Source organism: Callithrix jacchus, chromosome 4, assembly GCF_049354715.1.
Source record: "Callithrix jacchus isolate 240 chromosome 4, calJac240_pri, whole genome shotgun sequence".
NCBI classification, from domain to species: domain Eukaryota; kingdom Metazoa; phylum Chordata; class Mammalia; order Primates; family Cebidae; genus Callithrix; species Callithrix jacchus.
In genome coordinates this window covers 161,977,505-162,003,600 of record NC_133505.1, presented here as the reverse complement: position 1 = coordinate 162,003,600, position 26,096 = coordinate 161,977,505, and the positions used below count along the sequence as shown (strand labels likewise).

Sequence of the window (26,096 nt, the reverse complement as noted above, 5' to 3'; positions counted from 1 at the left end):
AGCTGAAGATGACAAGGCAGTGTGGGCCATGGGGAGAAGGGCTCCTGGGCCTGGAAGTGGCCTGAGGAAAGGCAAATGTTAGGAGGAGCCCGGCACCATCGGGGAACTGGCAGAGTGTGGCGGCAGAGATGGAAGAGCGCCCTCCTTGGACAGATGGATGGAAAACAAAGTCACAGTGACTCCACAGGCACAAGGTGTAAGGACCAGAAGATCACGGAAGAGAGCAACAGAAAAAAGTAAGAGACGGTTGAGCATTTGAGGAGGTAGATAAAAAAGAAGATATGGAAAAGAGAGGCATCGAGGGAGATGCCTGGTTTCTGTGTCGTAGGTGACTGGGTGGATGGGGAACGCAGCAAGGACACAGGTGGGAATAACAAGCTTAGCTTCCGCAGTGCTGAGTCTGAGACACATGCAAGCCATGCGGTGGGAGACTTTCAGTGGTCGGGGAGTCCAGAGTCCAAAGCCCAGAAAGGCCTTCACAGAGACATGGATTTGGAAGTCATCCGAAACGTGGATTTGGATTCATAGCAGTGAAGCCGAGGGGGTGGATGACATCAAGAAGACCGAGGGGAGAACTGTGGAAACATCAGTGCATAAGGGTACAGGAGAGGGTGACCTTCAAGAGAGGTACCTTTCTTTTTATAGAGAAGTAAAAGTGAAGTATAAAGCCATCAAAAAAGAGTCATGTCACAGAGGCCATACAGTGTAAAGGTGCATTACCTAGGTTACAGAATCAAATTTGCATTGGTGCTGCCTTTACCTTGTAAATAAGGAGCCTTGGTATTTCCAAAGAGTTATATCAACTACAAGAAATATCACACACGATCCACATGCACATACATTCACGACAGGGATTTCACAGCCCCTGCTGTACACCAGGCATGTCCTAAGTCCTAGAGACACAAGAATGAACAAGGCCTTGAGTCCCACCAAGAACTCAGCTGTGGCAAGGGCATAAGGAGCTTTGGAGCCTGAGGTGCCAGATGGATGCTAGTGAAAATAGCACGGCTGATGTCAAAAGCGGGTGCCGAGTGAATCCTGAGACATCTGAGTCAATCTCTTCACAAGATTTTGGAACTTAAATGCTGAAAACTCCCTGAACCACTGTTTGCCTCTTATAAAAGCAGCAAAGAGGTACTCACTCACTTATAAAGGAAGAGATTTGTTTCAGGTAAGCATGAGAAAGAGGGCAATGTACACCTGGTAAAAGAATATTGATACCCTTCCTGTGAGAACCCTGCCCACTCCAGGGTAAAGGCTTAGCTTCTAGTCAGTGGGGCTCCCCCAGACCCCCTGGCACCCCTTAACTTCAGGGAAACTTTGGGTGCCACTGGGTTCTCTCTGAGGCATAGGCTTGGACAGGATGGCCCAAAGGAACCAGTTCGCCCTGAGGCTGGCCCCATGGATCCGAGAAGAGAAGGCAGCTGTGGACAGGTCCTGAGATCCGCCAAGACAGGAAATCTCAGAGGTATTCTACTAACCCAAGCTTCCCCTAGGTGAGATGCATCTGGGCATACACAGAGTCCCTGCAGCCACCAGCAACGTCAGCGCCATCCTGGATAAGATGGAGCACAGGGGAATCCAAGCAGGACAGTGTCCAAAGCTGCCATCCCCAGCTCTTGGAGCCTCCAATTTTACCAGGACCTGTATCCCCAATAAATGGAGGGTGCCCTTAGTGTTCTTTATAGAGGAGACATGAGATACAAGTACATTCTGGAAGAATAGAAGACTGGCGTTAAAAAGAGTGGAGGCTGGTAAAACCCGAATGCTTATTTACAAAGCTGTTTGAAACAGGCATCCTGTCCTGGGTGCCAAATGCCTATACATAGCCCCTTACATTCTGCCCACGTCCTGAGCACCAGCTGCTAATGGGAGTAAATATATCCTGCCCCTCCCAGGCAAAAATCTGGCTTCCCACCTGGGAGGGCCTCATCAGGATGTATACAGTGCAACACATTTTAGGGGCTCTTTGTCCCTAACAGATAGTAATGAGCACTTGCTTCCTGCCTGCCCTGCACTCAGTGCCCGCCCTGCACTCAGCATTATACAGTACAGATGTTCAGACTCACTCCAGGAAAAGCCCCTGGCCAATATGACTGAAAATCATGAAAAATAACCCACCAAATTATAAATTCAAGTCAAGAGATCTATTTGTATCTGGTAAATATATCCTTTTGTCTTTGTCATCACATTTCTCATGGAAACTAACAGTTTGGGGCAGAGGTCTAGCAATTTGAAAAAAATCTCCCATTTATCACGGCCAGCAAGAGCTTCTACTGAGCAGAAGAGCTTCTCCTTAGCAGGTGAATCAGCAGAGCTGCAATGTCCCAAGTTACAGTCTGGCCTCCTCCGTTTGGATCTATCATTTAATTTATTTCTTCCCTCATTCTCATGGGTGCCAGCACTGGGTATCCACCAAGTGCAAGGTGCCATGGCCAGAACAGTCATGAGACCAGACTCAGCCATCTTTCTCCTTTAATCAACACACCATGGAGAAGGATGACACTCCAGGCAGGCCACCATGGAAAATGCCTGCCTCCTACTCTTCCACACTGCCCACAGCTTCTTACAGACCACCGGGGAACGCATGCGGCTGTAGGTTTGAGCACCCAGTTGTCGTTCAGCTTCTTCCGGAACTGTGCATCCGTACCTAGCCCATTAGCACCACTGTCAGCCAAGTCACTGGCAACCCCAGATCCTTTACAACGAAAGGGCAAAACCTGTGTTAAAGGAACATCCTCAGCACCAACTTAAAAACAGAAATATCAGGAAATGTTGAAGTTAAGGTTGCCTCGCCCACACAGCTTGTAATCTGAATTGAAAATGTACAGTTACATCATTTCCAAATCCAACCTAGCACAGTTAATATGCAAACGAGTGGGTTTTGCCATTTCTTTCTCCTGTTGCCCAGAAAGCACCAACAGATCTAGGTGATCACTGTGACAGGCACAAAGGGGAATTCTCTGGAAACAGGCAGCAATGGGAAGCTTGGGAGAAGGCCTGGCCTGCGCAGGCTGTCCCTGCCAGCATCTCACCCATGGGTTAATCCTAAGGAAGCCTGATTCTTCTCAGGCAGCTATGTTCCGTTTGTCTGGATGATGCCATCCCATAATCCAAGTCTTGCTGGCAGCCTCCTCCTTACTCAACCAGGCAACGAGAGACTATGCAACAAAGTTCTTGTACTCCCTGGACACCCACCAGGTAGCTGCCAGCAGAACTTGGAGATGCCAGGCAGCTCCTGATGGTAAGGACAGGTGGGGAAGAGTTCCTCTGCCTTTCCAGCAACCAGGACTGGGCCTCGTGAGGACAGACAACTGGTTCCTAGGAAAAGTGATCTTAGAACCATTCCAACCCAAAGTCTGAGAATACCTCCCGAGTTCTCAGGAACGGCAATTAAAGAGAAGTTAAATTAAGCATCTCAAGATGATATTAATCCGTAGCCAAAAACAAGAAATGCAAAGTGACAGGAGAACATTTGTTTTCTCCTCCTAGGTACAAAATGACTTTTTTTTTTTTTTTTGAGAAATTAATAATGGTAGTTGCTATGGTTTGAACATGTCCCCCAGAATTCATGTGTTGGAAATTTAATCTTCAAGGCAACAGCGTTGGGAGGTAGAACCTAGCGGGAGGTGTTTAGGTCATGAGGGCTCTACCCATAACTCATGAATATGGATGGCATGATAAATAGGGCTCTCAGAAATGGCTTTGCTGTTCCACAGTTTACTCTTCCACTTTCAGCCATGTGAGGACACAGCGTTCACGGTGCCATCTTGGAATCAGAATCACCAAACCTAATGGCACCTTGACACTGGACTTCACAGCCTCTAGGACCATGAACCAGTAAATCTGTTTACAAATTATCCCATGTGTGGTATTCTTTACAGTAGCACAAATGAACTAAGACAGCAGTCACTGCATCAGAAAAAGCTGTGCTTCAACAAGTGGACTGAGGGTTCATCTGAAATAGACCAGAAGTATCAGGCATGACAATGAAAATGGTTTTTAAAATATGTTTCTCGTGCTTCAAAGCATATATTATCATACACTGATTTTTAATACTCTCATATCCAAAGGGCCCTTTTTGATAATATATACTTTTACTATCCTGAAATAAAAATCATTCTTAATATAATCTACCTACCTACCTCCATACATAGTTTCTTCAAAAGCAATATACTACCCTAAAAATAACACAAAAAGAAAAATAAACGGTAAGTCATTTATATATAAAAACTGTGTGTTTGAATACTTTGTTTGAATTATGCTCAATAGGTAACTGGCAGCAGAACCTCTCTAGAAGCCGTGAGGAAGCTGCCAGCTACTGGGTCTACAGACCTTGTCCCAAGCTTCACCACGGACCAATGCCAGTGTTTCTTGGTGGTATGACCATCAGGGACATAAAGGCAAAAACTCTTGGGAAAGTTCTGAGCAAAATAAAGGATATACTTCCCTTATTTACTGGGCTGTCATCTTCCCAGAAAATTCCAAGCACCCTACAGCTGTGGGGAAAAATGAATGTGTCCCCCAGAATTTATGTGTTGGAAACTTAATAGTAGTTCCTAGATCAGATAATTAATTGCAAGCATGTTTTTCCACCTCCATTAAGGTCCAGTCAAACAATGTGCAATGTGTAGGATTAACCTGATGACTGCAGGACGTCCAGCTATCACATCCCCAACTACCAAATATCACCATCCCTAGAATCATTACGATAACCAAAAATAGAACCACTAACTTCCGGAATGTCACCTGGTGGTCAGCGCCACCACTTCTGAGAACTGCCTCTCCCTGTGGCCAGGACCTCAATTTTACCTCTAGGAGAATCAAGTGGCATCAGAGGATGCAAAGTGCATCCAACCCATAGCATTTTACACCCTCTGAGTATTAGCCTCCCTCAATTCCCAAAGAAAGACAAAATACACTCACCAAAGCAATTAAAAATACAGCAGCCAGATAAATGATTAAGTATATTTAATTGGGATTCTAATCTCAGGCTCAAAAATGTTTTTAGTTGATTAAATCATTAATCCTTAGAAACCCCTTCTGATGTGGAAACTATAGAAGAATAATCTTCTAAGAAGAAGACTGAAAAAAAAATCTAAAAATTAATGTCAAAGTAGTTACAAGTGAATAACAAACGGGTTAATTAAGTTTTCAACTACATAATGCACTGTGGCATGAGAGTTACACATCTCTGCCATTTCATCCTTACATTCTCCTATCTACTCATACCCAGATAAAATAGTGTACTTTGTTAGAATTATGCTATTAATCTATTTGATTGACTCAATTTCTCTATACAGTTTCTCAGAATTTATACTATGCAGTTCCATAAATGTAAAACTTGTAGAGAATCAAAGAACTGTAGATCAGAAAAGAAACTCAGAAATTATCCCATTCAATTCCTTCACTTTATGTATCTTCTTTTTTTTAAAGCACAAATGCAATTTTAAGAAAAGATTAAAAGTTTGGTAAATCAAAGCTGCCAGCTGAGGCATAACAGCATTATGTAAATAAAAAATTAAGACTTTCCTTCAGTTCTCCAAGCTTCACCCACTATTACAAAACTCTACATTAACGCTCACAACCATGGTTATCACAGTACAAAGAGCACATTGAACATTTGCAAAGAAAATCTTTGCAAATCTCTCCTTTCATTATTTTTTTTTTCTTTGAGACAGTCTGTCTCAAAGAAGACTCTGGCACCCAGCCAGAATCTCTCCTTTTAAATTTAACTTTGTGGCCAGTGTGGTGACTCATGCCAATAATCCCAGCACTCTGGGAGGCCAAGGCAGGAGGATTGCTTGTGGCCAGGAGTTCAAGACCAGCCTGGGCAACATGGAAAGACTCCATCTCTATTAATAAAAAGATTAGCCAGGTGTAGTACACACCTGTAGTCCCAGCCTCTCAGGAGGCTGAAGCAAGAGGATCACTTGAGCCCAGAAGGTAGAGGCTGCAGTTAGTTATGATCGTGCCACTGTACTCCACCCTAGGTGACAGAGCAAGACCTTATTTGTAAAACAATTTCTTCTAAATAAATACATTTAAATTTGTAAACATTGCACAGCAATGCATATTCTTAACTAACTCGGATTGTCCTAAACTTGACTCATACTTTTACTTTAAAATGCAGTGGTTTGTGACACCTTTCACTAATGACGTTTGCTGTACTGTGCCATGCAGGCAAATATTTCTCATCATCACTCAGTGAAAGAGAAGGAAAACAAAGTGCTTACATGAAATGATAGAAATAACTGGCAGAAAAAACTAACTCTCGAGTTGACCACATTCAAAGGTGAGTCAGGTCCCAGAAGCACCATTAACAACGAGATCACCATTTATTATTACACACTCTTAACACAGATAAATTCAGTCTGCTTTTCGGACCATAGCTGGCACTTTCCCTTTTTTTATTGTTATGACTCGTGTCAGAGAAATTCAAAACAGTAGTTTGAACGTTATTGTTAAACTTGCAAAGAAATACATTCTATCATAGCATAAATACTGTGCAAGAAAAATATAAATTCATAAATCTGCCAAGTCCATTTAACCTGAGCTGACATTCCAATTGGAGATGTTTTTGACAATGCAAGCGACCACTGGCAATTCACAGAGCATAGTAAAGCAAATGCTGGTAGTAAGTGTTTCTTAATGGCAGGGCGCCAGGATCTGATTCAACTGTCTTGTGATAAACGTCCTTAGAGTGGGAAAGAATACTTAAAGGGACAGGAATATGGTAGATGTTGTCACGGAAGAAATGTGCTGCCAGCCACCTCCACACTGACTGCAACACTCCTTCCTAGAACAATGGAAAAAGAGTGTTTCGATGTACCCACATCCTCCTTCACCAGGCAGGCCACAGCAGTGACTGAGGCAGTGTGCCACTGTGATCCCAGCCACTCAGGAGGCTGAGGCAAGAGCATCACTTGAGCCCAGAAAGTAGAAGCTGCAGTGAGTTACGATTGTGCCACCGCACTCCACCCCAGGTGGCAGAGCAAGACCTTGTTTTCAAAACAATTTCTTCTAAATAAATACATTTAAATTTGTACACTCTGTATAGCAATGCATATTTTTAAGTAAGTTAGATTGTCCTAAATTTGACTCCTATTTTTACTTTAAAATGCAGTGGTTTGTGACACCTTTCATTAATGACATTTGCTGCACTGTGCCAACCAGGGAAGTATTTCTCATCATCACCCAAAGAAAGAAGGTGCAGTTTGGGAGGCCAAGGCGGGTGGATCATGAGGTCAACAGATCGAGACCATTCTGGTCAACAAGGTGAAACCCTGTCTCTACTAAAAATACAAAAAATTAGCTGGGCACGGTGGTGCATGCCTGTAATCCCAGCTACTCGGGAGGCTGAGGCAGGAGAATTGCCTGAACCCAGGAGGTGGAGATTGCGGTGAGCTGAGATTGCGCCATTGCACTCCAGCCTGGGTAACAAGAGTGAAACTCCGTCTCAAAAAAAAAAAAAAAAGAAAGAAGGTGCAGTGCCTCCCAGGGGAGTTTATCAGAGCCCCATTGAAAAATACACAATGATGAGTGAGATAGTCAACCAAGGTCTTAGTACTGCAGAGAAACTGACACCTACTAGCACTGGGAGGACACCCAAATCCCACATTTACTTACCTTCAGGAGCATGTAACAGACAATACTGTATTTCAAACACTCCAAGAGTTTTAATAAAGTCAAACTGAAGTTCAAAGCCCTTAGGCAGCTACTTGGCTGGAGTTCTATTTAAAGACTTTGAGAAAAAAGTACACATGAGATTCTATTAGAGAAAGTTGCTACAGAAAAAAGAAAATTTGAGGACACTTTCCAGTAAGTGCTATGGTTCTCTTGGATTAAAAGAAGGTGAAGGAGGCTGAGGCAGGAGAATTGCCTGAACCCCGGAGGCGGAGGTTGCAGTGAGCCTAGATCACGCCATTGCACTCCAGCCTGGGTAACAAGAGCGAAACTCCGTCTCAAAAAAAAAAAAAAAAAGAAGATGAAATTGAATATTACTTGGCCATGAAAAGGAATGAAGTATTGACTCATGCTACAACTTGGATGCATCTTGAAAACACTATGCCAAGTGAAAGAAGCCAGAAGCAACAGGTTACACATTGTATTTTCATTTATACAAAACACCAGGAATAGGCAAATCCATAGAAACAGAAAGTAGATTCATAGTTGCCAGGAGCTGGGGCTGGAGGGTGGAAGATGAGGAGTGACTTCTGAGGGGTGGGAGGTTTCTTTTTTGAGGGGATAAAAATGTTATGGAATTAGACAGTAGTGATGGCTACACAACTTTTTGAATATACTAACAACCACTGAATGGTACACTGTAAAAGGTAAATTGTATAGTGTGTTAATTCTATTCAATTTTTTGAAAAGAAGGTAAGGAAGTCAGGGTAGATTTTACAGGAGAGAAATTAGAATTAACAGCAAAACTCCACCATTGAAGTGGGTTCCAAAGAACCAAATCACAGGAAATACATGGTCACATGGGATTGCGAGGTTAAAGGAAATCTGTATGAAGCATCAGAAAAGGAACAGGAACAGATAGTGAAGCTATAACTGTAAACAACTGACTTGTCCCTGAACTGAAAAAGCCCCAAATGATCGATCACAAGGCCTTTCTGATCATCAGTCCCAACCCCCAGATAAGAATCCAGATAAGCAGACAACGGCCATCATCAATCCAGCCGCATCTAAATTTGCTTTACTGCAGAGCAAATTATAACTGGGTTTTACTCTATGTATATTAATAGATAAATCCTTAAAAGGGGGGGGGGCATTAATATCCAGGCATTTTTCCCTACAAAGAAGGAAAAACAAGAAGACACAGTTCTATCTGCACATGCCGCTATGACCTTGTCCAAGGTACCAGAGACTTGATGTGTCTGTACACCTTGATTTACCCAGCTGTGAGAGTGAAACGATAATAACACATCTCTGCTCCATCAGGGTGATGTGAGGGATAATTAATGTTCTTAAGGTTCCTTGTGCTCTTTACATTGAGACAGGCTGCTATTATTATGAAGCCTTAACAAACCTTCTCTACCATAGTCAAGACCTGACTCTATTTAAGGAGGGAAGGAGACTGGCTGCAAAACCAAAATGGAATGCTTGATCCATTACTTTGCTTTTTTCACTCCATGAAATTTTGGAGGAAATGTACACTCCTGTAGTCTCTATATTGTCACTTCAATCACATTAAATACAAGAATTTTAGAGAGAGAAGGAAAAAATGTTAGACTATTTTGCCTGATCCCTTGTTTTCAGAGTCAAGAAAATAGTTTTAGTAACCTGCCAAAAGTCACACATGACAAAGCCAGGAACTAGAATCCATTTGAGACCTGATTTGAGACCCAGAGTCTTTTACAAATGTTACTACCCCCAAATTAAAACACATCTCACTGTCACTGTTGGCCTATACTGGTGATATAAAAGTTACTGTTCTTAGGCTGGGCACAGCAGCTCACATCTGTAATCCCAGCACTTTGGGAGGCTGAGGCAGGCAGATCACCTGAGGTCAGGAGTTCCAGACCAGCCTGGCCAACATGGTGAAACTCTGTCTCCACTAAAAATACAAAACTTAACTGGGTGTGGTGGCCTGCACCTGTAGTCCCAGCTACTCAGGAGGCTGAGGCAGAAAAATTGCTTGAATCTGGGAGGTAGAGTTGCAGTGAGCTGAGATTGTGCCATTTGCGTGGGTGACAAAGTGAAACTCCTTCTCAAAAAAGTTTTTAAAAATTAAAAAAAACAAATAAGTTATTGTTCTTTTTCAGTTGTGGTTTTGGTTTAGCTGGCAAATTAACTCTCGGTCATGGGCACCAACTAGCCCATTAAAACTCCAGAGCAGCGCAGACGTGGGCCAGCAGCTGGGCTCTGTGGACTCTCAGGATTTGCAGTAGGACTCTGGAGCTGGGGCCTCTGGTTCTCCACCACCACAGCCACAGGCCATCCCACGGTGCCCTCCACACACGTGCCAGTGATAGAGACCTCAGCTCAAGAATCTCTCGGCCCCATTCCCTTGCATCTGATTTATAAAAAAGAAATCTTGGAAGCCTCAAGGGGTGTTCCAATGATTTCTTTTATTCCCCCATAATCCATTCTCAAGAACATTGCCTTAACTTTCGATCAAGAGACTTCTAACCAACCTTCCTTTCACTCTATAGCTATTTATTCAATGCCTGCTATTTTTATCAAGAACTGTGCTGGCTGCTGTGTCTGAAACATTCTTTATACTCTTCCAAGTCCCTGTTTTCAAGGGATTGCCAGTAGTAGGTTAATTAGGACAGGCACACAGAGAGCGATATTACAAGGGAATATCAACTTCCATATCAGGCATATAGACAAAATGCTTTCAGAGTTCAAAAGAAGAAGGGCCCGTGATTCCGCCAGTAGAACGTGCAAGCGGCCCCATACTTCTCACCGACAACAATTATAAAAAAGAAGCATGAAAGGTGAATATTTAGGTTCTGCGAACTTCTACTCCCAGAGATCCCAAAAAGTCATGACTTCTGTTTATGCTGCACCTTTTAAATACGCCTAGCACATGTATTCATTTTCTCCTCTTTCCCCAGTGAACACCCATACTGACTTGCTCAGTGGCATGATTTGGCTGTGTTCCCACCCAAATCTCATCTTGCAGTTCCCATAATCCCCACCTGTCCTCAGAGGGACCCGGCGGGAGGTAATTTAATCATGGGCGTGGTTACTTCCAGCTGTTCTGGTGATATTGAGTTCCAACAAGATCTGATGGTTTCATGAGGGGCTTTTCCCCTTTTGCTTAGCACTTCTGCTTGCTGCTGCCATGTTAAGGATGTGTTTGCTTCTCCTGCCACCATGACTGTAAGTTTCCTGAGGCCTCCCCAGCCCTGCAGAACTGTGACTCAATAAAACCTCTTTCTTTTATAAATCACTCAGTCTTGGGTATGTCTTTATTAGCAGCATGAGAACAGGATAATACACTCAAGGTCAAAGAACATCCACATGGAGCTAAAGTCTTGCTGGCTGGACACCCCGGTGACTGGCATTTCGGGTCATGGGTATTAAGCTTAGGAAAGCTAGGCTTCTTATCAGCATTTTCAGCCTCCATTTTTTTCCTCAATCATTTGTATAAAATAATAATGACAAAACTCAATAAATGTTCAAATAATTTTGCTACTACTACTATGCAAAGATGCCTAAACTTCACAAAAGAATGGCATGGTCCTTCATCAACTGAAACATGAAAGACAGAATTTGGCCGGGCGCGGTGGCTCACGCCTGTAATCCCAGCACTTTGGGAGGCCGAGGCGGGTGGATCACCAGGTCAAGAGATCGAGACCATCCTGGGGTCAACATGGTGAAACCCCGTCTCTACTAAAAATACAAAAAATTAGCTGGGCATGGTGGCGCGTGCCTGTAATCCCAGCTACTCAGGAGGCTGAGGCAGGAGAATTGCCTGAGCCCAGGAGGCAGAGATTGCGGTGAGCCGAGATCACGCCATTGCACTCCAGCCTGGGTAACAAGAGTGAAACTCCATCTCAAAAAAAAGAAAGACAGAATTTGATTCACAAATGGCAATTTAAGAGAAAATAACTAGTATTTGGAAAGAAAAATGTTAAAATGTGGCAGATCACATGTCCTTTCATTCAGCAGTTTCCAAGTGCTTCACTGGGAAGTCCAGATTTGGTAGCAAGCCCACTGGGAGACTTCTGGAAGGAGGGGGCATCCTGCTGCTCCAGAAACTGTGGACTAGCACCTGCTCACTCCCCAGGGCAGCTGGCCAGAGCTCCTCACAGAAGAAACACAATAATTTTGCCAACAATTTCATGTGCTTTTTTCCAAATAACCTTTTCCAGAGCTGCCAACAAGTAACAAAATGGGACAATTTGAACTTTGTTTTTCCCGTGACATGTTAGATGTTACCAGCCAAAAGCAAGAAAGGATAAAAGTTAAATGGATTTGTATGAGACTGCATAATCTGTAAATAATCAGAGCTGAGTATTGTAGGGCAGAAATGAATGTATAACACACAACAGATCAGAACTAAATTGTCTGAAATAAAAAGGATTGATGTGCAACAACTTGTATTTCAAGGCCTGTTGATTGATTCATCTATAAGGAAATATGTGTTTGCCTTACACTATGAGTGGACATCTTTAAAGGGGTAACTTGGCGCTCAAATTTCCTCCCTTTCTCTTTATGTTGCTAATTTTGATGCCTCTTATAGAATTTTATAGATGGGTTTTCATTTCAAAATGGTTTTGGAAGCAGGTGAAATATTCAACATGAACAGAGGTTAAATACAACGAGTTCCCAAGCCAATTTCTCATCTATCCCCAAAGCTGCTCTACACCCATCTTCCCATTTTAATTGACGGAGACTCCAACCTTCCAGATGCTCAGGCCAAACCCTGGGGGTCCTCCCTGACCCCTCTCCTTCCAGTCTCTGGGCAAGCTCTGTTGGCTCTACCGCTGCTGTCACCACCCCAAGCAGACCCCACCCCCTCACCTCTCGTCTGGGTGATGGCAAAGCCTCTGTTCCACCACCTCCTCCTCAGTCTATTTTCAACAACACTCAGTGATCGCCAGATCATGTCACTTCTCTGCTCAAACATATGCAACAGCTCCTCCTTTCCCTCCAATAAATGGGCCTTACAATGGTCTCTGAGGCCAGCTTGATCTGGCCTGATTTGGCCTCACACTTCCTCTGGGCCTCACCTCTCACTGCTGTGCTGTTCCCTTGCCCTTCCAGGTACATCTCCCAATAAACAGATCACATCAGGGCACATGCAACTGTTCCCTTGGCCTGGAAAGCTTTGCCCCCTGACAGCCACATGGCCCCGTCCCTGACCTCCTGCGAGCCTGTGCTCCTAGGTGTTCATGGTTCCCTGACCACTACTGGCCTACCCTTCGCATAACTGCAACCAGCCTAGCCCCTACTCCCCATCACTCCCCCTCCCCTCTCACCCCAATCAATTTTCTTTCCATCACACTTATCATCTGTGAGTACCTTATATTACTTATTAATTGTGAGGTTTCTGCTTACTCTCTCTGTCCACCCACTAAAATACAAGTAAGCTCCACGTGGGCAAGGATACTTTTTTACCTGCTGTGTTCACTGTTTACCTCTAGAACTCCTAGACCAATGCCTGATATAACAGGCAGTAACTAAATACTTGTTAAACCAAAGAAAAGCAAAACAAAAAAAAAAAACTATTTTTCTCCAGAGATCACTGGTTTCTCAGCTTGGCTTCAGTGTGCTCTTCACAGGTGATGGGTACCCACCATGGGGAAAAAAGGTGCAAATCTCATGTCTTGGATCTAATTTACGTGCTTGAATTCAGGATTATGATTAAGTATAGAAGTTCATTTCCCACCTTGAAGGTAAAAAATTGTCAAATTATTTGCACCCAGAGTCAACCTCAAGGTATAAACAAAGCCACAACTCCCGTTCACAGCTACAAATTTTACTTTGCAAACCTAAATAAACCTCATTTTAGAAATAACATAAGCCTTAGCATCTTGTTGAAAAATAAAGTCAATGTTTATATTACTCCATTCTCATGCTGCTAGTAAAGACATACCTGGGACTGGGTAATATATAAGATAAAGAGATGTAATTTGCTCACAGTTCCACAGGGCTGGGGAGGCCTCAGGAAACTTACAATCATGGTAGAAGGGGAAGCAAACATGTCCTTCTTCACATGGCGGCAGCAAGCAGAAGCATCAGTGCCCGGCAAAGGGGGAAGCCCCTTATAAAACGATCAGCTCTCATGAGAACTCACTTACTATCATGAGAACAGCATGGGGAAAACCGTCCCATAATTCAATTACCTCCACATAATTCAATGACCTCCCATGACAGGTGGGAGTTACGGGAACTACAATTCAAGATGAGATTTGGGTGGGGGCAGAGCCAAACCATGTCACTGTTGAAACGGTGTTAAGTGAAAGACCTGGTGTTTTCTTCTTTTTCATATTCTGACTCCTGTTGTTCCTGTGTCCTCTACTCGTTTGTTCAAATGTTCAAGCAATTATTTATTGAATGACTCTATTTATGTGCCCAGTGATTTATTGGTGGCAAATATAAGTAAGACAGAGTCCCTATACAAAAGGAGGACAGAGTATCTCCTTCTACCTATGTGCTCTGAAGGAGGGAAGTGTAGGGACTGCCTGCCACACTGTGCCACCCACCTCTCAGCCCACGGCTGCCTGGTCATCCCTTTGTCGTCTCTTAGGGGACTAGCAGCAGCTGCAATGCTCTTCCCTGGCTGGCACTGGAGCTGCCTGTCTTTCTAACCCACCCTGGCCTATTCATCTTTTCCCTGTAGATCTTCACATCCAGGCTTCTCGGCCAACTTCCTGGACCCTTTGTCACCTGGTCATGCTCTCCTGTCTCACTTTATTTTCTCCTCTTCCCGATTTGCACCTGAGTCTCCAACCATCTGAATTACTCATGCACCTCCCCACAGCTAGACGGCCCCACTTTCCTCCCGACTTCTCTGCACCTGGAATGCTCTATGCCCCCTCGTCTACCTTCTCATCTCTAGAGGTTAACACAGGTGATTCCCTCCCTGGAAAGTGCCCCTGATTAACCTGGAACATGAGTTGTCTGCTCCTCTGTTGCTGCTCCATATGTATCGGAACAGTCCTTCTCCAGATGTGGTCTGTAGACTCCTGGGGTCACTGAGACCCTTCCAAGGAGTCCACAAGTTGAAGATTATTTTCTGAAAAATGTCAAATGTCATTTGCCTTTTGCTCTGTGAGGACACGTGCACTAATGCTGCACAGCATCTGCTGTCTCAGCATAGATAAGGCAGGGACACCAAACTGTGCTCAGCACCGTTGTGTTCCTCAGAGCCACACTCTTACATTTAAAAACTCACCAGTTTCACTTAAGAATGTCCTCAATGGAGCAGCAAAAATTGGTAATTTTCCTAAATCTCCACCCTTGGGACATGTTCAGAAAGCACACACACAACTCATCAGCTGCATACGCGGCGTTGAGGAAAAGTACACATCAGACCGTGTCGGGAGCCGAAGTAACCACTTTTTTCAAGAACCACAATTTTTACTTGGAAAAAGAAAAGTGAGAAAAAACATTTTCTTTAAAATGAACAAAGTGAGCCTGACAGTATTGGTAGATATAATTCAAATTGTCCAACAAAAATCAGAATCTTGGAAAATTTGTATCTGCCACCGTGAGCTTCCCAACACTTTTCCAATGAGATCTGAGTGTGACTTTTTGTTTTTTTGAGACAAGATTTTGCTCTGTCACCCAGGCTGAGAACAGCAGCGCAATCATCGCTCACTGAAGCCTCAACCTCCCAGACTCAAGCAATCCTCCCACCTCAGCCTCCCAAGTAGCTAAGACTACAGGCACAAGCCACCATGCCCCACTAATTTTTTATTTTTCTGTCGAGATAGACTCTTACTACATTGCCCAGACTGGTCTCCATCTCCTGGCCTCAAGCCATCCTCCCGCCTCGGCCTCCCAAAATCCTGGGATTACAGGTGTGAGTCACCATGACTGGCCTGAAAGTGATTTTTAATACTATGAAATGAAATGCCCACATTTGAAAGATCTACATAACCCAGTGACTCTGTATTTCCAAATAAACAATGCATGTTATACGTGAGTAAAAGATCTATTCCGAGTACAAGATAAGCCAATTAATTTCAATGTTACCAAATAAGAAAAGTCTACCAATAACAGCTCAAGTTCCACATTGCAACTAACCTTGAAGAAATGGCCCCTGGTTGAGTTTGGGGCTTTAGGAAAGCAGCATATCCACAGTGGTCTGAAAGGGCTGTCAAAGTACTCCTCCCTTTCCCAACTACATTTATCTGTGTAAGAATGCATTTTCTTTAAATAACCTCCACCAGAGCAATACACTGAACAGACTGATTACAGACACTGGTATGAGAATCCAACTTTCTTCTACTAAGACGCACATTAAAGAAATTTGCAAAAATTCAAAATAAGCCTACTCTTATAAGTTTTTTTTTTTTTGGTTTGGGAAGACATTTCATTAAAAGTGTGTTTGTAGTGTTTACATAAAAATGGATCCACTATTGCTATGTTAAAATACACTAATAAACATTTCAAACATTTCTCAGTTTAAATTTCTAATATAGTCAATATCAACAGATACAGATGTAGACCACATAAGGAAAGCTCTTTGGGGTTCTCAATAATTCTTAACAGTAAAGGGTCCAGAAAGAGACTGACACGTCCGAGTAATGATAATGGTGGATTATGATCGCTGTCTGTACACACGTCTGCCTCCAGACCACAGTACCCTGAATACCCAGACTGTGGTTTGTTTTTTTTCATGTTTGTATCTCTGCCATCAAACACAGTGTTTGACACGTAAACCCAATTTATTGCCTTACATTTCTGAAATACAGAAGACTAAGGCCACCGGGCTGTGTTCTATCTGGAGGCCCTAAGGGAGCACTCTTTCCTTTCCTTTTCCAAATTCTAGAGGCCGCCTGCATTCCTTGGCTCGTGACTGCCACATCCCTCCCACCTCTCTCCTCCCTCATCACATTTACTTCTCTGATTTTGACCCTCCTCCCTCTAATAAGGACCCTTGTGATTACACTGGGCCCCCCACATAATCATAAAAATCTGCCCACCCATCTCAATTAACTTAATCACAACTTCAATGTCTTTTGAAATGTAAATCCCTTTTGCCATAGTCACAGGTTCTGGGATTAGAATGTGGACCTGTTTAGGGTGGGCCATTATTCTGTCCACCATAGCCATGTACTAAGACAATGCAGTAAAAAAAACAGCAGAAAAACACACCATTATTTCCCCCAATTTTGTTGTTGTTTATGAGACAGAGTCTCGCTCTGTCACCCAGGCTGGAATGTAGTGGCACAATCTTGGCTCACTGCAACCTCCACCTCCCAGGTTCAAACAATTCTCCTGCCTAAACCTCCCGAGTGGTAGCTTGGACTACAGGCAACTGCCACCATGTCCGGCTAATTTTTGTATTTTTATTAGAGATGGGGTTTCATCATGTTGCCTGGGCTGGTCTTGAACTCCTCATCTCAAGTGATCCGCCCACCTCAGCTTCCCAAAGTGCTGAAATAACAGGCATGAGCCACTGCACCTGGTCAATTTCCCCCAATATTTAGAATTCTCCAGACCAGGATGAGAAAGAAACTAAGAACAATGATGACCCCTGGAAGAGACACTGTGTGGCTAAGAACAGGGTAAGAGGAATGTATCTACGTATTCAACGAACACTTACATGGCCTTGACTATGTGCCAGGCAGATTCCAGTGCTTTCAAATATTGGCCCGTTGATCCCACAAAAATCCTAGACCATTTTACAGTTGCAAAAACTAAGCTACCAGGTTAAGTGACTTGCCCAAGGTCACATAGCTAGTGAGTGGGAGAGCCTGGAGCCAGGACCTGAGCCAGATCATCAGGGGTGTCCATGCTCTTCACTACTACTGCCCGATGTAGCTTAGGGGGACTTAGCTGTCACTGTTTAACCTTCTACACTGCTGGCATTTGTTACCATGCACAGGTATTACCAAGCTGAAAAACTGAAGATATTGTCACAATCCAGTTATCTCTGAACATGAGAGCTAGAAAGAAGGTACCATACTTGGTCCTTCCCAATGATCTCAATTCCTTCAGAGGCAGGAACAAAGTGAGAAATATAATTCATTTTGAAGCCCCTTACAAAAGAAGGGAACAAAAATAGAAACAAAAACAAGTAGCATTTGGCAGCCAGTACTCAGAACACCCACAGAAAAGTGAGAGCTTTTTTTTTTTCCTTTTCCTTATGTAATAGGCTATAAACTTTCCTCTTACCAGCAGCCAGCAGTGTGAGAGAACGACTACTTCATGGAGAGCTGGCTCACTCTACCTTCACAGGAGACCTGCCTGGCATCCCAGACTCTCAAATGTCCATCAAAAGTGGCAAAGCCAAGAGACATTTCACACTGTGTGCTTCAGAGAACTCCTGCAGATTTTTGTCTGAAAGAGGTATTTATACTTAATGTTCAAACAGAAAATCCAAGACTGATGTTTACTCAAAATGCTGGCAAGGTTTATTTAACATCTCTCCTCCTGAACCTCATACTGCTTGGTCTTCTTTGCCAAGGGGTGTCCCCTCCCCACCAGCTGTCTCTGTCACAGGCCAGCAGGGCTCTTCCATCTACCACACCCCTAAAGGGGGCCGGTGAGAACCACGCTTTAGTGGAGACGGCTTCCCAATGCTGAGGAGGACTCAGGTTTTGCAGAGAACATACAAGACTTTATTGATTCACTCTTTCCTCTAAAACATTTGAACATTTATTTTATAAGGGACTTCTGATCATTACACACAACAATACTTTAAGATCCAAAGCAATGAAGCTAGAGTGGTGGGACAATAGAGTTGACAGGCGGGGACAAGTTTTTCAAGTCACACTCCAGTGGCCATTAAATGACAAGTTCTCTATATTTTATAGAAGGCAGGGGGAAGTAGTAACACAATACTCATCAGCTAGTTGATTAGTTAGTTGTTTTTTCAGATATATGCAATGATATGTTATACATTCCAAGTTTTCTACAATCTGGCCCCAATAGACTTTCCAGCCTTTCTTCCTGTGACCTTTACTTGCAGCCTCTTGTCTTCCAGCTTGCCGTTCTATGTGAAATGTCCTTCCCTCCACCAAGTCCCCACACCACACACCTAGAGGTCCACAGCCTGTCCATCTGCAGTGCTGAGATCAAACATAAACCCTTCCAGAAACTGCTCTTGGACGCTGATGCTGAGGGCTCTGTGCCTTGCTTATGGGTGCCTTTGCTCTTGTAAGACAGAAAAATTAGTGGGTTTTGCTCTTTGCTCTAGTAAAGCAGAAAAATTAGAGGTCCACCACTGACCTGTAACTCTCTTCACTGCAGTTTTTTTTTCTTTTGAGCCAGGCATTATCTACAAGTGTTTTCCCATTCAACTATGAGCTTCTTCAGAGTATGAAATAATGTGTAATTCGTCTATACATACCTTCAACATTTGACAAAAGATTATTTGTTAAACACATAAGTGAATAAATAAATGACTGGGAATAAAATCAAATGTCCAAAGAAAACTAAGTTTTATAAGGAAATTAGTATCCAAGGATCTTAATTTTTCTACCACTAACAGCCACATGCTCACTTCTACACTGATTAAAATGAAACCAATCTTCAGCACAGACACAAGAAACTCATAATTCTGAGACTGAAGTTTTGTGTCCTGGTAAAACCAGTATTTCCCAATCAGATTGTCTTTTGATTAAAAAAAAAATGTACCACTCATCTTTAGGAACACTAATATGTTTTTACATCTGGAAATCTGGGGTGTCAGCCAGCCAGACTCAGTAATAGCAGTTCTACACACAAACAGAGCATTCTCTGAGCTAAATGCTGTTGGTCATCCTAAACAGGCTATGGAAGCCAAAATGCCCTCACTCTTATAAACAGGAAATAGTGGGTTTGCCACATCAGAGCTGGATCTATAATACTTTTCCCTGGTGAGAAGCTGCACATGGACACATACATTCCCAAGAGCAATTCATTCCAAAGAGCAAATTTAATCTAAGTGGCTTCTGGTAGCTTGAGACTCTACACTACTCACAGCAATTTAAAAAAGAATGATTCAAAGGGGGTGTGAGGACTGAAAAAGAACCGCAGGCTGCAATTACCTTCATTATCTGGTAAGCATGTGTTGGATTTATATAGTCTAAATGGAAGGAGGGACATAGGTCTTTGCTATTTTGTCCCCTACTAAATATACCTCCAGTCCTAACAAGGTAGTATGAATGGCTGTTTATAGCTGGAGAGTTCATTAATGCCGCAAGCTCAGTGTTTACATAAAGACTTTGTTCAGAAACTCTGCACCCAATGAGACTTTCTTAAAAGTTGCTGGAATGTTTCAAAAGATGGCAAACACTAGCAAAGGGAGTTTCATACGTAAATCACAAATACAGCATTAACAGGATCCCAGTATAAACAAGTCTGGTCTGTCCAGTCCCTTCAATGGGCGCTTTGTTGGCTCTAAAATAACACTGGCCTCTTTGGGGAACTCCAGTGTAACGTTAATTCTCTCCGTACAAAGATTTTACAGATGATATTTCCGCACAAGTCAAATACAGCCTATGGACATTTCCTCTCCCCACTGTGAATAACTAGAACAGAAATTTAAGCCCTTAAAGGCAAAATCAAATGGTCATACATTTCTTAGGAAACAGAGGAACTTCATACTGAACCCTCGCCAATTCTTCCTATATTCCTGTCTGTTCCACTTCTCACAGAGCATCACAGGCATGGTAGAGTGAAGCTGGTGAATGCTGGGAGTTCTTTGCTTCCTAATGTAAGTGATTTGCCAGATGGAACATGGTGTCTTCCAAGCATGGGCTGAGCAACAAATGAGGTGAGCTAAGAGTCGACTGCCGCATTCTGAGCATGTAAGGAAAGACAATGGTGGAGGTTTAGGGTGCACAATTGCTAAGAACGCACATGCGCAACAGCTATCATATGCTGAGAACTTGATGCATATTATCTCATTCCATTCTCACAGCCTCAGCGTAGAAGGGCTCAGGAAACAGTGAGTCCTACTGCTCCAGTTCAGGTACCTCATTTAGACTAATGACCAAGGGGCAGCAGGGGTGCTTACACCAGCCCCAGGACTGCTCTCCAGAAATGCAGGCTAGAAAGGCTGGCTCTCCAGGGCTGCTTTCCGCCTGCACAGGTTAAAAATGGGGCTTGCAGCCAGTCGCAGTGGCTCATACCTGTAATCCCAGCACTTTAGGAGGCCAAGACAGGCAAATCACCTGAGATCAGGAGTTCGAGACCAGCCTGACCAACATGGAGAAACCCCGTCTCTACAAAAAATACACAATTATCCGGGCATGGTGGTGCATGCCTGTAATCCCAGCTACTTGGAAGGCTGTAGCAGGAGAATTGCTTGAACCCAGGAGACAGAGGTTACGGTGAGCCGAGATCACGCCATTGCACTCCAGACTGAACAAGAGCGAAACTTGGTCTCAAAAAAAAAAAAAAAAGAGGGGGGCTTGCACTGCTCCAAGCCTCCTGCAGGAGGTGCACCAACAGCAAAACCCTGGCATCTGCATTTTCGACTAAGCTCAGCAGGCAAGTCTTGGGCACTAGGAAGTTTGAGACCCATTTTCCTAAACATTATTCATATCAATAAATGTCAAATACTGCAAGGATGCTTCTTTTCTAGAAAAGCAGAACCTTAGTAGCAACCCACAAGCAATCCCCTAGCTTCCTGGGACCTGCTACTGTGACTAACACTTCTTTCAGTCAAAGATACATTAGAGATAGAGAGATACAGACAGAGACAGATTTTTTTTTCCCCACTTGAAACTGATCAAGAGACAAAAGTTAACCAACAAACTTCAGGACGTGTCTGAAAGCCCCGAACTCCACGTAGCTTGCTCCCAGGGACCCCTCCCTACATTTTCAGTGCTCGACAGGTGGCTATAAATATTCCACTTAAATGGTCAACATAAGCCCAAACAAGTGCTTAAGCCTTTCCTTTTCATCTGCCTTCTGATATTCTTATAATTTCTACAGACGAAAGAAAAGAAAAGAAAAGAAAAGAAAAGAAAAGAAAAGAAAAGAAAGAAAGAGAAAAGCAGCAGGTCTTCTTTCCCAGAGAGCCAGCCATAGGGTTTTTATAGCAAGGAAAGGATTGAATTCTCTGGAAAAGTAAACAGAACATTCCTTCTTTTCAAGTACATGGCTGCCTTCTAGCAATGCCAAGGGAACATGAAATTTAGGGAGAGGCAGCCTCTCAAATGGCCACTGCAAAGAAAAATTCAAAGTTATATTAAAAACTGTCTTTCAAAGTCATTTACATTTTTGATTTCCGTAAATCTTAACTTTTTTAGTTTAAAAATGGGATTACTGCTTTCTAATTCATTGCAAAAGCAAATCAAGGTAATTTTTAACAAATCAAGAAGCTGCAAAGGAGAAGAAGGAGGAGGAGGAGGAGACGCACATTTTCAGAATTCCTGCCAAGGAAGACGCTGGGCTGGACATGCCACAGACAGGAATTTCCCCAAACTCACAGGGTCCACAGGGTCAGGGGAGAAACGTCATCCTCTGGATGAGAAAAGCGAGGCTCAGCGTCTTCATTTGGGCTCCCCTAAAAGCAGAATCTGAGCCAAGGACTTGGATACAGAGGTTTATTTGGAAGGTACCCCAAGATGCCCAAGGGAGAGGGTGGGGACAGTGAGGCAGGAAGGGCAGGAAGCCCATAGGAGGTGTGAAAGCGAGGCTGCTGCATGCTGCTGGGGCTCACTCCAGGGCCCCTCTGCAGAGCCATGTGGACTGCACCTCAGAACCATTTCCACCAAGGAAAAGAGGCTGGGGTAGCAGCCACCAAAGCCCAGAACCCCCTCGGTGAGTCGAAAAACCCATACAGGCAGCCCCAGGACCTGAACCCAGGTCTGACTCAAAACCTGGATGCCTGTCACTATGCCACCTCTCAGAGATTCCGCAAACACAGGCTTCTCTTGTCATTGAGATGCTGCATATGAATGAGAAACCTGATCTTTTTCACTTTGATCTTTCAATTACTCACCTATCCACCCTTATTTTCTTCTCCCCTCGACCTTCAAAATGGAAGACTTCCTTCTGAGATGTGGGCCCACAGGCATTTATTTAACTTCCTTCACAAGCAACACAACTACCTCAACAAGAAAAAGAAAATACCTTTGCAGCATTCGGGGATGGAGTCTGCTGGGGCTGTTTTTCCAGCACAATCAACATCGCAATGGAAGAGCCACCTGGAGCTTAGGAGAGGGGAGGGATGGGAAAGCCCAGGGCAGAGGTGGGCGGGGCACTGCCTAGGAGACTCATACCCCACAGAGCAGTCTTGCCAGGAAACCAGGAAAGGGTTAGGCGAAGAACCTGCAAAGTTCCATCAGGAGGACCTGATGTGAGCAAGCACCATGCCTGCCTGGCTAAGCTCTCTGTTCACATAGACATAGGTTATAAAGGATGAGACAGTCCGAATGGCTAAGACGAGTAACAGGATAGCTGTTTAAACTGATCCAGGACTGACTCTTTATTCTGTTTCCTTAAAAAAAAAAAGTGGCTTAACTCACCTGGTTGATCCTTACTGTTTAAAAAAAAATTAAAAGAAAAACAGCCCAGCATGGTGGCTCACACCTGTAATCCCAGCACTTTGGCAGGCTGAGGTGAGTGGATTGCTTGAGGATGGGAATTCAAGACCAGCCTGGCCAACATGGTGAAACCCCATCTCTACTAAAAATACAAAAATTAGCCAGGTGTAGTGATGTGTTCCTGTGGTCCCAGCTACTTGAAAGGCTGAGGCAGGGGAATCACTTGGAACTGGGAGGTGGAGGTTGCAGTGAGCCATGATCGCGCCACTGCACTCCAGCCTGGGTGACAGTGAGACTCTGTCTCCAAAAAAAAAGTAAATGTGCCCCTTTCTCTGCTTTCTATAGGAATTCATTCTCTCAAGTACCAAAAGTATTATAGCCTTGGTGGTAGTTTCTTATTATGATAAAATACATAGAGACATAACACAGGTAGTGAATGTATCCCTCAAGAGTAATGAATCCAACAAACGGACACATGCATGTATTATGTGGAATACTCAGGCCCATAACAGCAGCCCAGGGTAGCTGAATGATGGCCCTAATATACCCAAGTTGTTAATAAGTTCCATCATAATTTTTGTTTTATGACATTCACTTTTATATGCCAATAGTCCATTTAATGGCATTTTAAATTAGAGGAGAGCCCCAAGAGAAGAGGAGAAAGCACGAGATACCTTATTGAATCACAAATCTTCCCATCTGATTTTTTAATTCCAAAAACGACCTAATAAACTTCCTTTATAATTAAATCAATCCTAACAACTTCTCTTTGGTGTTTTTCATTCATTTTTGGTAACCACGCAGAGATTCCAACTAGAAATCCATTATCATCGTAATTAAGTATAAAAATTGCACTGTGCTCTCCCAGGAAAAAGACCCCACACTCGGTCTCCTGTGGAGCTTGACCCAGGCTCTCCAGAGGTATAAAGAGAAACTACCAGTTTTCAGTACCGGCCGGAGCCCCTAATGTATTTGATTCAGTGCATGAAATACACATGAATGATAAGCTCAGAAATTCAGACCTTCAAATGATTTTCTCATACGGAAGTCTTACCACGAGAAAAATATATTGGCACACAGTTTTTCACTTCTAGGCCTTGACAAAGCTTTAAAATTCATGACCCAAATTAAAAGTTTTCCGTTTACTGGCCAGGTACGGTGGCTTATGCCTGTAATCCCAGCACTCTGGGAGGCCGAGGCAAGTGTATCACCTGAGGTCAGGAGTTTGAGACCAGTCTGGGCAACCTGGTGAAACCCCAAGTCTACTAAAAACACAAAAATTAGCCAGGCATGGTGGTACACGCCTGTAATCTCAGCTACTCAGGAGGCCGAGGCACGAGAATGGCTTGAACTGGGAGACGGAGGTTGCACTGCGCCTAGATCACGCCATTGCACACAGCCTGGGTGACAGAGTGAGACTCTGTCTAAAAATAAATAAATACATAAATTTTTAAAAAGACAGTTTGCTGTTTACTAAGAAAGCAGTACTTAACCAAAGATAGAAGGGACCGAAATGCATGGGCTGTTCTCAGAGCCAACAGATTACTGCCTTGGATTCAACCAAAGGAGAAAAATTCAACTTTGGCATTTATGCAGGCTTTTATCTGCCTTCAAGCACAGAGCAACTATGAGACCAAACATTGTGGGTGATTTTTAAAGAGTCCGTGATTTTTTTTAAATGTTGTTTTGTGCAAAAATAATTATTTTCTGTTTTCATGAAAGCACTGTAATTACTAAAATGCATAAAATTTTGATAAAATCTACTCCAGTTGGCATCTGCGTTCTTCTAATAAATTAGAAGACATTCTTTGAAGAGCTTAAATAATCTGAGTTTGCAAGCAAAATTACAGCCTAAAAATATTGGCTGTTGATACCAGCAGTTAAGAAGGAAGACAGAACAAAGCCTTACCATTGGCTGAATTCTTTTTAAAGTTATCCAAGAATTCCTCCAGCAGTTGGGACTGGTTAGGAGGGGGCAGCAGACTCTTCTGGTCCCTGGAGAACAAGTCACTGTCTGACCAGGATGCACAGAGGGTTGCTTTTGTGTCCGGAGGCCGGGCAATCAGAGTGAGTCCAACGCTCTTCTCAGAAAACAGGGCCTCCATCTGCTTAAGGTCAAGATCAGACACAGCTTCCCCATTTAAGGTCATGATCTCATTGCCCTTCCTCAGCCCTGAGAAAAAGGAAGAGGAAACAGAAAAAAGAGAGAGGGATTACTGAGAGAAATATTTTAAGATGAAAGAAGGCGGCAAATTCAAACCAGGTACTCTTAGGGACTGTTTTGTTTGTTGCTCTCTTCAAAGGAAGTACCAGCCCTGCACAGTGGCAGGAGCCCATAGTCTCTGCTAATCAGGAGACAGATATGGGAAGATCACTTGACCCAGGAGTTTGAGACCAGCCTGGGGTAATACAGTGAGACTTCATCTTTTACATTAGAAAAACAAAAAAGAATTAAAGGGCCAAAATGTATAGTATTTAGATGCCACTAAGAGCAAAAGCAATGTTCATTCTCTCACAGTTACTATTAGAATAAATCGTTTGAAAGAGAAGCAACTTGAGAGATTGTGTTTTCTAGCATGCTGATGTTAAATCTGTTCCATCCATGTCTGCCTGTCTGTCTCACACTCTCTTTCTTCTTCCCTCTGTCTGTCTTCATACACGTATACACTTTCTCTCTTTTAAACACACACACAAATGCTCTCTCTATATACAGGCATATGCATTTTCTGTCTTTTGTCTCTCTCTATCCTTTTTTTATGGAGGCAGGAGTCTCACTGTATCTCCCAGGCTGGTTTTGGACTCCCGGGCTCAAGCAGTCCTTCTATCCTCCTGCCTCAGCCTCCTGAGCAGCTGGGTTTATGGGAGTGAGCTGCTGCGTTTGGTCACATTTCCAATTAAACTCTTACATTTACTTTCTTTAAAGTTCCAGGAGAAACCTTTTCCTGATCAAACTCGAAGAAGAAACATTCACTAGCC

General features: G+C 43.4%; 1 protein-coding gene across 5 annotated transcripts in view; it reads right to left on the bottom strand.

The window, feature by feature from the left end:
- TIAM2 (TIAM Rac1 associated GEF 2) overlaps window positions 1–26,096 on the bottom strand; it is a 239,620-nt gene that overhangs the window by 49,308 nt on the left and 164,216 nt on the right. For all 5 annotated transcript variants that reach the window (XM_078370329.1, XM_017971503.4, XM_054254551.2 and 2 more), the window contains one exon: window positions 25,030–25,293. In XM_078370329.1, the coding sequence (XP_078226455.1) occupies window positions 25,030–25,293 (264 nt within the window). The remainder of the gene's footprint in view (window positions 1–25,029; window positions 25,294–26,096) is intronic.